The sequence below is a fragment of the Muscardinus avellanarius genome, assembly GCF_963383645.1.
Source record: "Muscardinus avellanarius genome assembly, chromosome: 15".
NCBI classification, from domain to species: Eukaryota; Metazoa; Chordata; class Mammalia; order Rodentia; family Gliridae; genus Muscardinus; species Muscardinus avellanarius.
In genome coordinates, this window is record NC_137801.1 from 30,510,276 (window position 1) to 30,522,485 (window position 12,210).

At 44.6% G+C, this 12,210-nt stretch overlaps 1 protein-coding gene across 12 annotated transcripts in view; it reads left to right on the forward strand.

Moving 5' to 3' along the window:
• Positions 1 to 12,210, forward strand: part of VIT (vitrin) — a gene marked incomplete at both ends in the record, with an annotated part of 97,762 nt that overhangs the window by 59,777 nt on the left and 25,775 nt on the right. For all 12 annotated transcript variants that reach the window (XM_080712025.1, XM_080712029.1, XM_080712032.1 and 9 more), the window contains one exon: positions 4,692 to 4,839. In XM_080712025.1, coding sequence (XP_080568151.1) covers positions 4,692 to 4,839 — 148 coding nt within the window. The remainder of the gene's footprint in view (positions 1 to 4,691; positions 4,840 to 12,210) is intronic.

A 12,210-nucleotide genomic window follows, 5' to 3' on the forward strand; every position in this document is an offset into this window, starting at 1 on the left:
ATGGGGCAGATTCCAGGGATGTAGAGAAAGAAGAATCTATTGGGATGGAGGTACGAGAGAAGGAAGTTAAAATTTTTTTCAAGCAATGAGGTAAATGATACGTCGGTGAGGTGCACAGGATGGAGTGGGTTTGGAAGCAGGGAGATCATTTGCCATCTTCAGTCTGATAGAGGATCATCTGATCAGATATTCTGCTGGAACAGCCCAGTCAGTAATTTAGAGTTAGGGGTGGGGCTAGAGCAAGGAGGCAAGCTGAGTAAGACCTTCTGGTCATCATCTCCTCACAGACACACCAAGTTCAACAGGTATACACACAGCAAGCCACCCTCACAAGAACTGAGGAAAACCGGTTGTCACATAATGTTCTGTCCTTCTTTCCCAAATAATAATCAAAAGAAACCATGAGTATTAAATTGTTATGAAAATACATCAAAATAAAAAAGAGAAGTTTAAAATTTGAAGAAAAGGAAATATGGCCCAGAACTGAGGCTATGAGAACAGAAATTGTGACCAGGGAAATAAAGTAGAATAGCAAGAAATAGAAGGCTTAACCACACTGGTTGGAAGAGAAGCCACCCAAGGACACTGGAACGGAGGGATCAGAGAAGAAGAGAAACATAGAGATGTAGTGTCCTGCAACCATGGGAAGAACACACCTGCAGTCAGGCATGGTGGCACAGGCCTGTAACAGAAAGGAAGGGAGCGGGGGAGGGAAGGAAGGAGTTGAAAAGTGCTTGCAAGTTCCGCTAGGAAATTGCTACCAGCCACCAATGTGCTGAGAGTGTTGACCCTGCTGTATGTGAGAACAACCTGGAGACACTCTTAGACCCGCCCTTGCTACTCTAAGCGTGGTCTGGAGACCATCAGCATTGGCATCACCTAGGAGCCTGTTAAAAATATAGTATCTGAGGCCCCATGCCAGACCTATTGCGTCTACAAGTGATACCTACAAGTGATCCCTTTGCACATTAACCTTTGAGAAGCGCTCCCCAGAGTGATTCCCAGGTTGCCTTTTATTTGTGGAAGCTGCACAAGCAACTCTGATGTATGCATGATGCCACTATATATCCAGGGTTAAGAAATCCTGGTCTGACGTACTGGATAACACAGCACATTCACCTACAGGATTATACTATATTCAACTGTAACATGTCAATTAAGAAAACTGGTAGATTGATTTCTTGTAGGCACTTTACCTTCCTTCCTCGTCCTCCGCCCTCTGTTCTCGGTGACCATAATAAATCATTTATGCTGAACATTTCACAACCCAGACCTACGCATTAGCATTGATGTCATCTGCGAATCAACGTGTGTTTATTTCAGTATGAGAAATTCTTCAGGTCTTGGCCAGCACATGCCACAAACTGGGAGCACTGTCATCAAAACATCCTGGGAAAGAGGAGCAAAGATGAGCCCTGTATCAGCCAGGAGTGAAGAGACAGAGAAGAGAGAAGCCGCTCAGTTTCCTAACGCCCAGCTATAAAATGAGCGCATCGTTCCTGAACACAGTTCAAGATGTAAGAGGAAAACCTGTCCATGAGGAGCCAAAATGGAAGCTACAGAATCCATGTACTTTTCTCAATGAAAACGAACGAGTTGAAGAAAATCCCCTTCAGCCCTGACTCCAACCGTCATTTTTAAAGATGTACTGAGCTATTCTGGCATTGGATTGAAAACCCCTCTTCAGGAGTACTTCTCAAGCTTTCCTGTGTATACAAATCACTTGGGGACCTTATTTAAAATGCAGATCTGGTTCTGTAGGTTTGAGTGGAGCCTGGAGTCCTTTTCTGCAAACCCCAGGTGTCAGTGGGCTGCAAGCCTTGAAGAACGCTACTGCCACCTGCTGGCTGCCATGCACATCACAAGGCCAGAGCTGGGGAAAACAACCCTGTTCCGGGAAGGACCACAAAAGGACCCGGGCAGCAGAGCAGCTTCTCTTCTGCGGTATCCCTGGCTTTAGTAGCACCTTGAGACTCCAGTTCTGTCTGGGTTTTCCTTGCTGCCTCCGTTCTGCCTCAAGAGGACCGTGCTTGGATTTAGGCGGCGTGGGAAGCAGTAAAGGACAAAGTGTTGGTAGTTGGGGAGGAGCTCTGAGGTCTGCGAATGAATCGAGGCACAAGCCGGTGCCCCGCTTCCAGGGGGACTCAGAGGGGCCTGCCATCTTCTCAAGACCGTCTCTGGTTTGGGTTGCCACACACCACTTTCAGATAGAACTTTGCTCCCCTATCCATCAGTTCTGCAATATTGCTCACCATGGATATTTTTCTTCAGTTCTCCTGCTTGAAACTTTCTCATCTCATGCCCATTTATTGCTGTGTTAAAAAAAAAAAAAAAATCATGCTGGGTGAGGTGGTGCACATCGGTAATTCCACTGCTCAGAAGGCTCTCAGTTCAAGTCAACCTGGGCAACTTAATGAGACCCCATTTCAAATTAAAAAAAAAAATGTAAAGAGCTGGGGGTATAGCTAAGTGGTAGAGTGTCCCTAGGTTCAATACACAGTAGCTACAGGAAAATAAAATGAAAATAACATCAATTCTTCCCACTTATGAAGCTTCACCTACTGGAGAGTGGGAAGGGTCCAGGCCCACGGAGGTGGTGCAGCACAGGGGACGCAGGTGGTCCTGGGCATCCTAGGGAGATACAGGTTGTCTGGGCAGCTGCCCCCTGCAGTGCACACACACACACACACACACACACACACACACACACACACACACACGGCACACGTGCTCCTGGTCCCGGTCCTGGTGCTGTCTTTGATCTCCAGCCCAGCACCGCCTTATTTTATTCCCTCTTTTTCTCCCTTCTGTAGAATTTTGCCTTGAAATATTTTTGTCTCCCAAACTACAATTGTTAAATAATTCATTCTTCACTTTTTACTGGCCATGGGAATATAGAATTAGAAGTTCTGGTTAGAATTGAATAATCAGCTTTATCATACTGAGATGATATCTTTGTAGTGGAGAGTAAAGTACTCATTTCTGTGTGGCTTTTTACTAGTTACTAATAGCATATAAAAGGTTAAAAGTAGCTTATAGCCCCACCATTGCCCTCCCTCTTTCTTATAAAGTAGTCCCCCCTTTTACCCAGTTTCACTTTCTACGGTCTCAGTTATCTATGATTAATCATGATCTGAAAATATTAAATAGAAAATTCCAGAAGAAAACAACTCAATAGTTTTAAATAACTTTTATTATGGTACATTGTTATAATTGTTCTACTTTATTATTGTTGTAATAATATTGTAATAATTATTGTGCTTAATTTATAAACTTTATCATAGCTATCTAAACATAGTGTATATAGGTTTCTGCATTGTCTTTGGTTTCAGGCATCCTCTTGAGGTCTTAAAATCTTCCATGTAGACAAAGAAGGACTACTGTATCTGTAGACTTCTAGAAGTACTAAGCCAGAATGATTATCTTAGTCTTTTCACAATGAGAGTGAGAGTGAGAGAGAGAGAGAGAGAGAGAGAGAGAGAGAGAGAGAGAGAGAGGTGAAGAAGATTGGTATCAATTTCTTATTCTACAATTCCTGCCCCCTAACTTGAGCCTTGAGCCTTTCAGGTTCTTTCTCACCTACTTAAAAACCTGATATATATTATTTCTCCTTCTCCTCCTCCCCCTCTTCCTTCTCTTCTCTTCATCCTCCTCCGTGTGTGTGTGTGTGTGTGTGTGTGTGTGTGTGTGTATTGGGGGGGGGGTCAGTGGTCCCAGGGATTGAACCCAGGATCATTCTACCTCCAAGCTACCAACCTTATTTTATTTTTAAATTTTGAAACAGGGTCTCACTAAGTTGCTGAGGCTGGTCTCAAACCTGTGAGTCTCATTTCTCAACCGCCCAAGTGCTGAGATTATAGGCATGCACCACCATGCCTGACTTCATACATATATATAGAAAACTATATTTTTTCTAAAAAAAAAAAAATGTTGGGTTTAAAGTAAGAGACAACAAGCTCTTAAGACTCTTGATGAACTCCCATGTCTGAGAATTTACACTTCCATGGTCTGAGCCTGGAAGTCCTCTCTGAGGGTTTTCCCAAGCTGGACTAGTGTGACCCTGAATTCTGAAGCCTCTCGCTGCAGCTGATCCATAGGATTCTAAAACTGTTATGGAAACAAAGTGTCCAGGACCTGGTGCTCAGGTGCTCAGGAAAATCATCCCCGTTTAACAAAATGAACATCCTAGCTCCTTTTTTTCTCTTTTTCGCTTTCTTCTCATTGGAATCTCAGGGGCTGGCAGAGAAGATAAACAAAATGCCCAGAGCCAGGCACGGTGGCCCACGCTCTTCATCCCCGTACTTGTGAAACAGCTCAAGGCCAGCTGCAGCAACTTAGACCCTCAGCAACTTGGCAAGACCTGTTCTGGAATAAAAGATAAAATAGGGCTGAGGTTCTAGTCCAGAGGCAGAATGCCCTGGGGTTCAATGGTTCAGTCCATGTATATGGATCCATATATATTCAAATCAGTATCTGAATCCATATATTTATATGGATTCCATATATAAATATTTGAATATATATATATGAATCCAAATATATATGGTTCAATCCATAGAGAGAGAGACAGACAGAGAAAGAGAGAAGGAAGAGAGAAAAGGGAGGGAGGGTAGATGGATGGATGCCCAGGTGGATACACTGGGAGATAACCAGAATAATGGCATCTAATGACATCTTCTTCCATTCCTCAGACTGCAAAGTTGACCTGTCATTTGTAATCGACGGGAGCTCCAGCATCGGCAAACGTCGATTCCGAATCCAGAAGCAGTTCCTGGCTGACATCGCGCAGGCTCTTGACGTTGGCCCTGCTGGTCCTCTGATGGGTGTTGTTCAGTATGGGTAAGTGCACGCTCTGAATCCAGAGGCAGAGTGATGCCACACACTTAATTTCATGCCACAAACAACACCAACATGGTCTACATCACGACTGGTTCTCTTCCCTAGTGCAAATGTAAGTGAATAACTTAAACAACCTGGCTGCCATTGGAGAAACCTGAGCCTTCCTGAAGGGGTAGGGCAGGTTTATAAACACTAGCAAGTAACTGGTATTTGCACTCACGGTTGGTAGAGAGAATTTATTTGTCTGGGAATTAGGAGAGCTGGGTGCTAGCGCCGCCATTGACAAACTGTGTGGCCTTTGCCTTTCTAACCAGATGAAGAAGCGTAAGTCCCTGTTTTATTTTGGGTTTGTTTTTTTGTTTTGTTTTGTTTTTTCAGTTCTGGGGATGGAACCCAGGGGCATTTTACCTCCAAGCTCCACCCCCAGCCCTATTTTTTATTTTTTATTTTGAAACAAGTTCTCACTAAGTTTTGGAGGGCCTCACTAAGTAGCTGAGGCCGGTCTCAAACCTGTGATCCTCCTGTCTCAGCCTCCCAAGTACTGGGATTCCAAGTGTGCACCACCACACTCAGCTCTTGAGTCCCCTTTCAACCTTGACTGTTACAATACTCGTTTGAGGAGTTGCACTTTGAACTATAATGGATCTACCTCTAGGTATGAGGCCTAGGGGACCGTGCTTTAAGCTGTACTTTCTTTTATTTCCACAAAACCCTGGGACTCTACTGGTGCCAGAAAGGCTCCCCAGGCAATGGGAAGGAATGGACAGAGAGAGAGGTGACCCCATCAGTCAGCCAGGCACTGAGGTGATTGTCCCCAATCTGCTCCATTGTTTTTCTTGAGGTAGAAATGAAAGAGCCATATTACCATTCCAAACTCAACCTGCTTTTTTCTTGTGTAGGATAGTAAATCAATCTTATTTCAAATATACAAATATTGACAGATGATACACATTAAAAGGAAAGAGCACACATAAATATCAGATTTATATCTCAAACAGGTGATTTTGTGTGTGTGTGTGTGTGTGTGTGTGTGTGTGTGTGTGTGTGGTACTGGGGTTCCTGGAAACCCTTCTACCTCTGGGCTACACTCCCAGACCTATTTTTATATTTTTTTGGAAACAGGGTCTCTTAAGCCAGCACTGTTGGCTTCCAACCTGCGCGATCCTCCTGTCTCTGCCTCCCAAGTGCGGGGATTACAAGCGTGCGCCACCACGCCTGGCAAACAGATGATCTTTTGACCAATAACAATTGAGGGCAAGATAATTATCAGACCTTCCATAAAGGACCTCTGGGTACCATATGATGCCCTCCCTCCCCAGATATTTATTTCAGGCCTTGGAAGTGGAGAGCAACAAGTGGAGAGCAACATAGACCGCGGTGCATCTTGCCTCTGAAACTACATCCGCAGCCCCAGCGCTCCTGAAAAGTAAAAGCCTCTGTGCCTCAGAACGCCAATGGGACTCCAGTCCCGTTGTCCCCAGAGCATCATTTTGACTGAAGTTGTTATATCGAAGACATTAGAAGGACCTATAACATTTGTATTTTTATAACACATCTAGCTCTATCTTCTATTTCTATGAGGAGAAAATTAGTAGATTGGTTAATTGGCACTTAAACATAGACAGTCAATTATATTAAAAATAATTAATTACTGCAATTGCCACTACTCAATGTCAGATGATCTACCTTGAGGCTCTTGACTTGGAATAAGAAAAGATGGGGTTGTTGTAGTTATTTTCTTTTTTTATTTCAAAATGTCAACCCATTTTTTTTTTCCTGTGTGACTTTTTAAAATAGAAAATAGATATCAGGCTTTTCTATAGGGAAGAAATATACATATTATAGTGCCAGATGTCCCTAGTCAGTTTTTATTGGGGGTTTCAAAGCTTGGTGTGTTATCTTGCATTAAAAATAGCTGCTTTTAAAGCTTGAGTGTACCAAGATTTATAATATCGTGTGAAAATAAGGTGATGAATATGTCAAGGAAAAGAAAAATGGCACCAGGATGGTGTTATGCGCTGATGAGGACATGCATCAAAGAACAAACGTGGCAGGAGAGGAAGCCAGGAAGGATTCCTTCTTCCCTGTGTGGTTTGATGTGTCCCCGGGGTTCACGTGTTGGAAACTTCATCCCCAATGCAAGAGTGGGAGTTGAGTCCCTTAAGAGGCGATTAGGATTAATGTCATTATCAAGGGAGAGGGTTGGTCATCAAGAGGGTGGGTTTGTTATAAAATCAGGTTCAGCCCCCTCTTGCTCTCTAGAACTCTTTTGCCCTTCTGCCTCCCACCATGGGATGACACAGCACAAAGGCCCTCACCAGAGATGGGCTTGTTGAGCTTAAATTTCTTTCTTTCTTTCTTTCTTTCTTTCTTTCTTTCTTTCTTTCTTTCTTTCTTTCTTTTTGTGATACTGGGGTTCCTGGAAGCCCTTCTATCTCCGGGCCACACTCCCAGACCTATTTTATATTTTTATTTGGAAACAGGGTCTCCTAAGCCAGCGCGCGCAGCTGGCTTTGAACCTGCGCGATCCTCCTGTCTCTGCCTCCCAAGCGCGGGGATTACAAGCGTGCGCCACCACGCTTGGCCAAATTTGGATTTCTTAGCCTCCAGAACTGTAGGAAGTAAGTTCATTTTTTCTTTTCTTTTTCTTTTCCTTTTTTCTTTTTTTTTTTTTTTTTTGGTGGTGGTACTAGGGTTCCTGGAAGCCCTTCTATCTTTGGGCTACACTCCAAGACCTATTTTTATTTGGAAACAGGGTATCTTAAGCCAGCGAGGCTGGCTTCAAACCTGTGCGATCCTCCTCTCCGCCTCCCTAGCTCAGGGATTACAAGTGTGTGCCACCACGCCCAGCTTTCTTTACTTCCCCCCCCCTTTTTTTTTTTTTTTTGGCAGTACTGGGGATGGAACCCAGGGGCATTCCACCTTTGAGGTTCACCCCCAGCCCTATATATTTTATTTTGAAACAGAGTCTCACTGAGTCGCAAAGATCCTCACTAAGTAGCTGAGGTTGTCCTCAAACCGTGATCCTCCTGTTTCAGCTCCCAAACGCTGGGATTACAAGCATGCATCATCACGCCCAGCTAGTTCCTTTTCTTAATAAATTACACAGTCTGTGATATTCTGTATAGCAACACAAAACAGACTAAGACACCCCCCCAATTTTTTTTTGCTACATTTTCCTAATGTAATCACCATTTGCAAGAGTTTGCATCCAGGTGTTCTAATTTCACTTCCTAAACTTTCCTTGTTATCCCATCCAGGGTCCTTATTAATTTTAAGCACATAAGGGAAAAAACGTGTGCTTCTCCCTCTTACATTCCCATAAACTAATCCATCATCTTCACCTCGCTCCGGCAGCCGGGTGGAGACGAAAGCACAGTGAACTGCTGACAGGCCATCGGAATTCTGGCCTTAGCCCTGTTGTGCGACCTTAAGCAAGTCACTTAACCTCCCCGTGTAAGTGCCGCTGGTGATTTATTAGGGCTGGACCAGCCCTGGCATTCTGTAATCCCGTGATTGGCTCTGCATTCAGAAGACGTCCAATAAACAGATGTCGGGCTCACAGTCGAGTCAGCAGCTTCCCCCAGCCTTGCAGCCTTGGGGTCCCGATTGGGCAGGATGATCCATGATCATCGTCTGATGGGCTGCCGTGAGGTCACCCATCCGGCTGTGCAATCTGAGAAACAAAATAAGTCGAAGCACGGCCTGGTGAGGCTGAGGGGAGACGTGTTGATCCAGCTGAAATTGCTTTTGATTGCAGGGCCTGGCTCTCTCACCTAGGCTGCTCCCTCCCATCCTTTGATCAACAAATGGTATTGGTACAGACCGAGGAAGGAGTGGGGCAGGAGAGAATCCTTGGCAGATGCAGACCTGGGGCCTGTGTTTCTGGAAAAAGAAACAGTTGGGAATTGCCCAGCTGGGAATCTGATTCCTCCGGTGGCGTTTTGGGTTTTCACTAGATTCTGTTGCCCTCTGTATTACACAGGGTCCTCTGGAGAAACAGAACCAACAAAATACATATAATTAGGAGTGGGGCGAGACGTGGAAGGAAGTATGCAGAGCTGTGTGCATGTGTGCTCTTAACACGTGGAATCTCATTTGTGCATGTGTGCTCTTAACACGTGGAATCTCATTATGATGTATAATCGCAATGCACCAATAAGGGATAAATTATAAATTTACATATTTAAAAATCACAAAGTTAATTAGAGATTTATATGTAATTATAAGGTTATATGTGGGATCTTATATATATATATATAACTTGTAGTTAAATATATATAATAACTACTATATATATTTCTACAGGAAGGGCTTTATTTATTTATTTATTTATTTTTGGGTGGTACTGGGGGTGGAACCCAGAAGCTTTCTACCTCCGGGCTATCCTCCCAGACCTTTTTTATATTTTATTTGGAAACAGGGTCTCACTAAATTGCTGAGAGCCTCACTAAGTAGCTGAGGCTGGCTTCGAACCCGTGCGATCCTCCTGTCTCAGCCTCCCAAGTGTGGGGATTACAAGCGTGCGCCACCACGCCCGGCTCTATAGGAAGGGATTTATTAGACTGCATTATTAGACTGCATTATAGAGGCTAAATAGTCCCACGATGACCTTCTATAGGCTGGAGAGTCAGGGAAACTGATAGCTGCTCAGTGTAAGGACCTGTAAGCCAGAGAGAGGGGGAGGGAGGCGGGGGAGGGGCACCACCATGCAGCTCAGTCTGAGGCTCATGACCCAGAGTTGGGTCAACCCACGTCCACCCCAGCATTTCTACCACGGTCATCATCACAACCTCCCGTAAGAGAGGTGGCATACGATGTACACTCAGGGTGACTTTCCCAACACCAGCTAAATGTACAACGATGGGAAGAAGGCAAATGTCAGTCTTGGAGTGATCCCTAAAATGTCAAACAAAACTGATTTCAAAGGGAAGATATAACTCATCTTCCAGGAAAGCTTCCAATAATTGATGCTTTCTACCAGAGCAAAGATTAATACCCTGGGTTTGAACAACAGGCCAAGGATCGAGCCCCCATCTACATTAAAATTATACAACCCACAGGCTTACAGCTGTTAACACCAACAGGAGCACTAAAGAGCTAAATGGAAGAACAGCCAGAGCAAGTAGCTATTAGGTGAACTCTAGCAAACGGAGTGAATGCAGCCAAACTGCAGGCCTCTCAGCTGCAGCCGAGACCCACAGGTGCTGAACGCCCTCAGGACCTCCACGGCCTTACATGTTAGGCCCCGATTTTAATATAAATGGAAGGGAATGGCACATGTTCATTTCATCGCCAACCCTAGAATAACAAAATCAGAAAACAATTTTTGGAATAAAGCAAAATGTTGGATTTTCTTCATTTAAAAATGAAATTGGAGCCGGCTACAGTGGTGCACACTTGTAATCCCAGTACTTAAAAGGATAGGACAGGAGGATCGCAGGTTCGAGGCCAGCCTCAGCTACTTAGTGAGGCCCTCCAGAACTTATTGAGACCTTGTTTCAAAACAAAAGAATAAAAAATAGCACTGGGGGTGTAAATTGGAGGTAGGATGCCCCTGGGTACTGCAAAAAAATAATAAAATAAAATTGAAGGCCAGGTGCGGTGACACAAGCCTGTAATCCCCATACTTGGGAGACTGAGACGTGAGGATGGCAGGTTCAAGGACAGCTTCAGCAACTTTGTAAGGCCTGCCGCAAGACCCTGTTTCAAAATAAAAAGGGCCAGGAGTGTAGTTCAGAGGTAGAATACCCCTGGTTTCAATCCACAATAGAAAACATAAAAGGGGCGTTGACTTTTCTTTGCTCAGGGGTCTAAGACAGCCCTGTTCAGGAAGTGGCTTCAACGTGGGCTGTACTTCCTGTGTCCTCTGGCTTTTCAGCCCTGGACTTAAGACTCCAAGTCATGCAATCAGTCCAATACCCCTTCCTGGTGGAAACGCAGACAGGATGCCCAGGATGCAGGGCAGTCAGTGTGGAGGGAAGAATGAGTGTGTGTCTGGCGTGCCTGGCAGAATAGTGCCCCCAAAAGCTGTCATGTCCAAGTTCCCTGGAACACATGACAAGGGACCTTACCAATGGGATTAAAGGAAAGAATTCTGAGATGGAGTGATTGTCTTCTACCTTTCCCAATCTAGTCATGAGTCCTTCCTGACTATTATCAATCAGAGAGAAAAGTGATTAGAAGAATATTTAGAAAGATAGAACATTGGTGGCTTTAAACATGAAAGACTGGGCCATGGGCCAGGGATGCAGGCATCCCTGGAAGCTGGCCAAAGGAAACGGGTTCTTCCCGAGCTTTCAGGAGGCCACGTGGTCCTGCCACCATCTTGGGTTTAGCCCACAGAGACCCATGTGGATTTCAGAACTTCAGACTAACAAATGTGTATGGTTTAAGCCACTAAGTATGACCATTTGTTACAGCATCAACAGGAAACTAATACCACTGACAATGAGAGCCAGTTGTCACATTGAGCCCACAGTTTTACGGTTTGAAATGGTGGGGTTCTTTTTCTTATTCAACTAAGGTTGGTTGAAAGAAAAATTAATGGGCAGCTCAGTGCAGCTTTAACAAATCTTTATTACAAAATTAGTAGGAAATAGATCAGTAGGAAATAGAGAAGAGAAAAAGCAACATGCTGACCTGCATCCTGGGGAGCCCAAAAATGGAACTCCAGCCCCTTTTGGGGACCTCAACCTTTAAATAGATTTTGTATTGGTATCTTTCTCATCAGCGTTACCAAGGCAATGGGCTAGTTACTTATTCCTTAGCCAGGTGGTGCCTCTTTGTCTCCGGACAGTGCACTTCCCAAGTGTAAGGGTCAAGAATCTACCTGGCCCTCGGGTCTATTGTATTGGGCAGTATTGGTCGCTCATCAACTAGGGTGCTTTGAAGCCCCACACAAAGTTTACCTTTCCTATACCCAGGCCAGATCCCAGAGGAGAGGAAGTAAACAGAGGCACTGGTTGCCTCTATTGTAGTTTTAGGCCTAATGGCTTCCACTGACTCTAAGGCAGATTAGAATAAAGGGCAAAGACAGAGAGGAACTCTGCCTTGTAATCGCTGCAGCCCCCCTCTCTGTCTGAGTGCTTGCACAGCACCTAAACTCTGACTATATTTTACACTTTGCAAATTATCAAAGCAATTTTCCAATAACAGCACATTACTACATTTTGATGCCTCTTCCCAATACTGGCACACACAGCAAACGGATGAGGCCCACAGCAGAGGCTGAGGCCCAGGATGCAGCTGGGATGGGGCAGGGGCTGTGAGACATGGAGCTTCCCAGTAGAAAGACACTGCCTGGGCCCAGTTCACATCAGCTTAACCTGAGAAGCTTTTAAAAAGTCCGATGCCTGGGCCAGAGGAGCT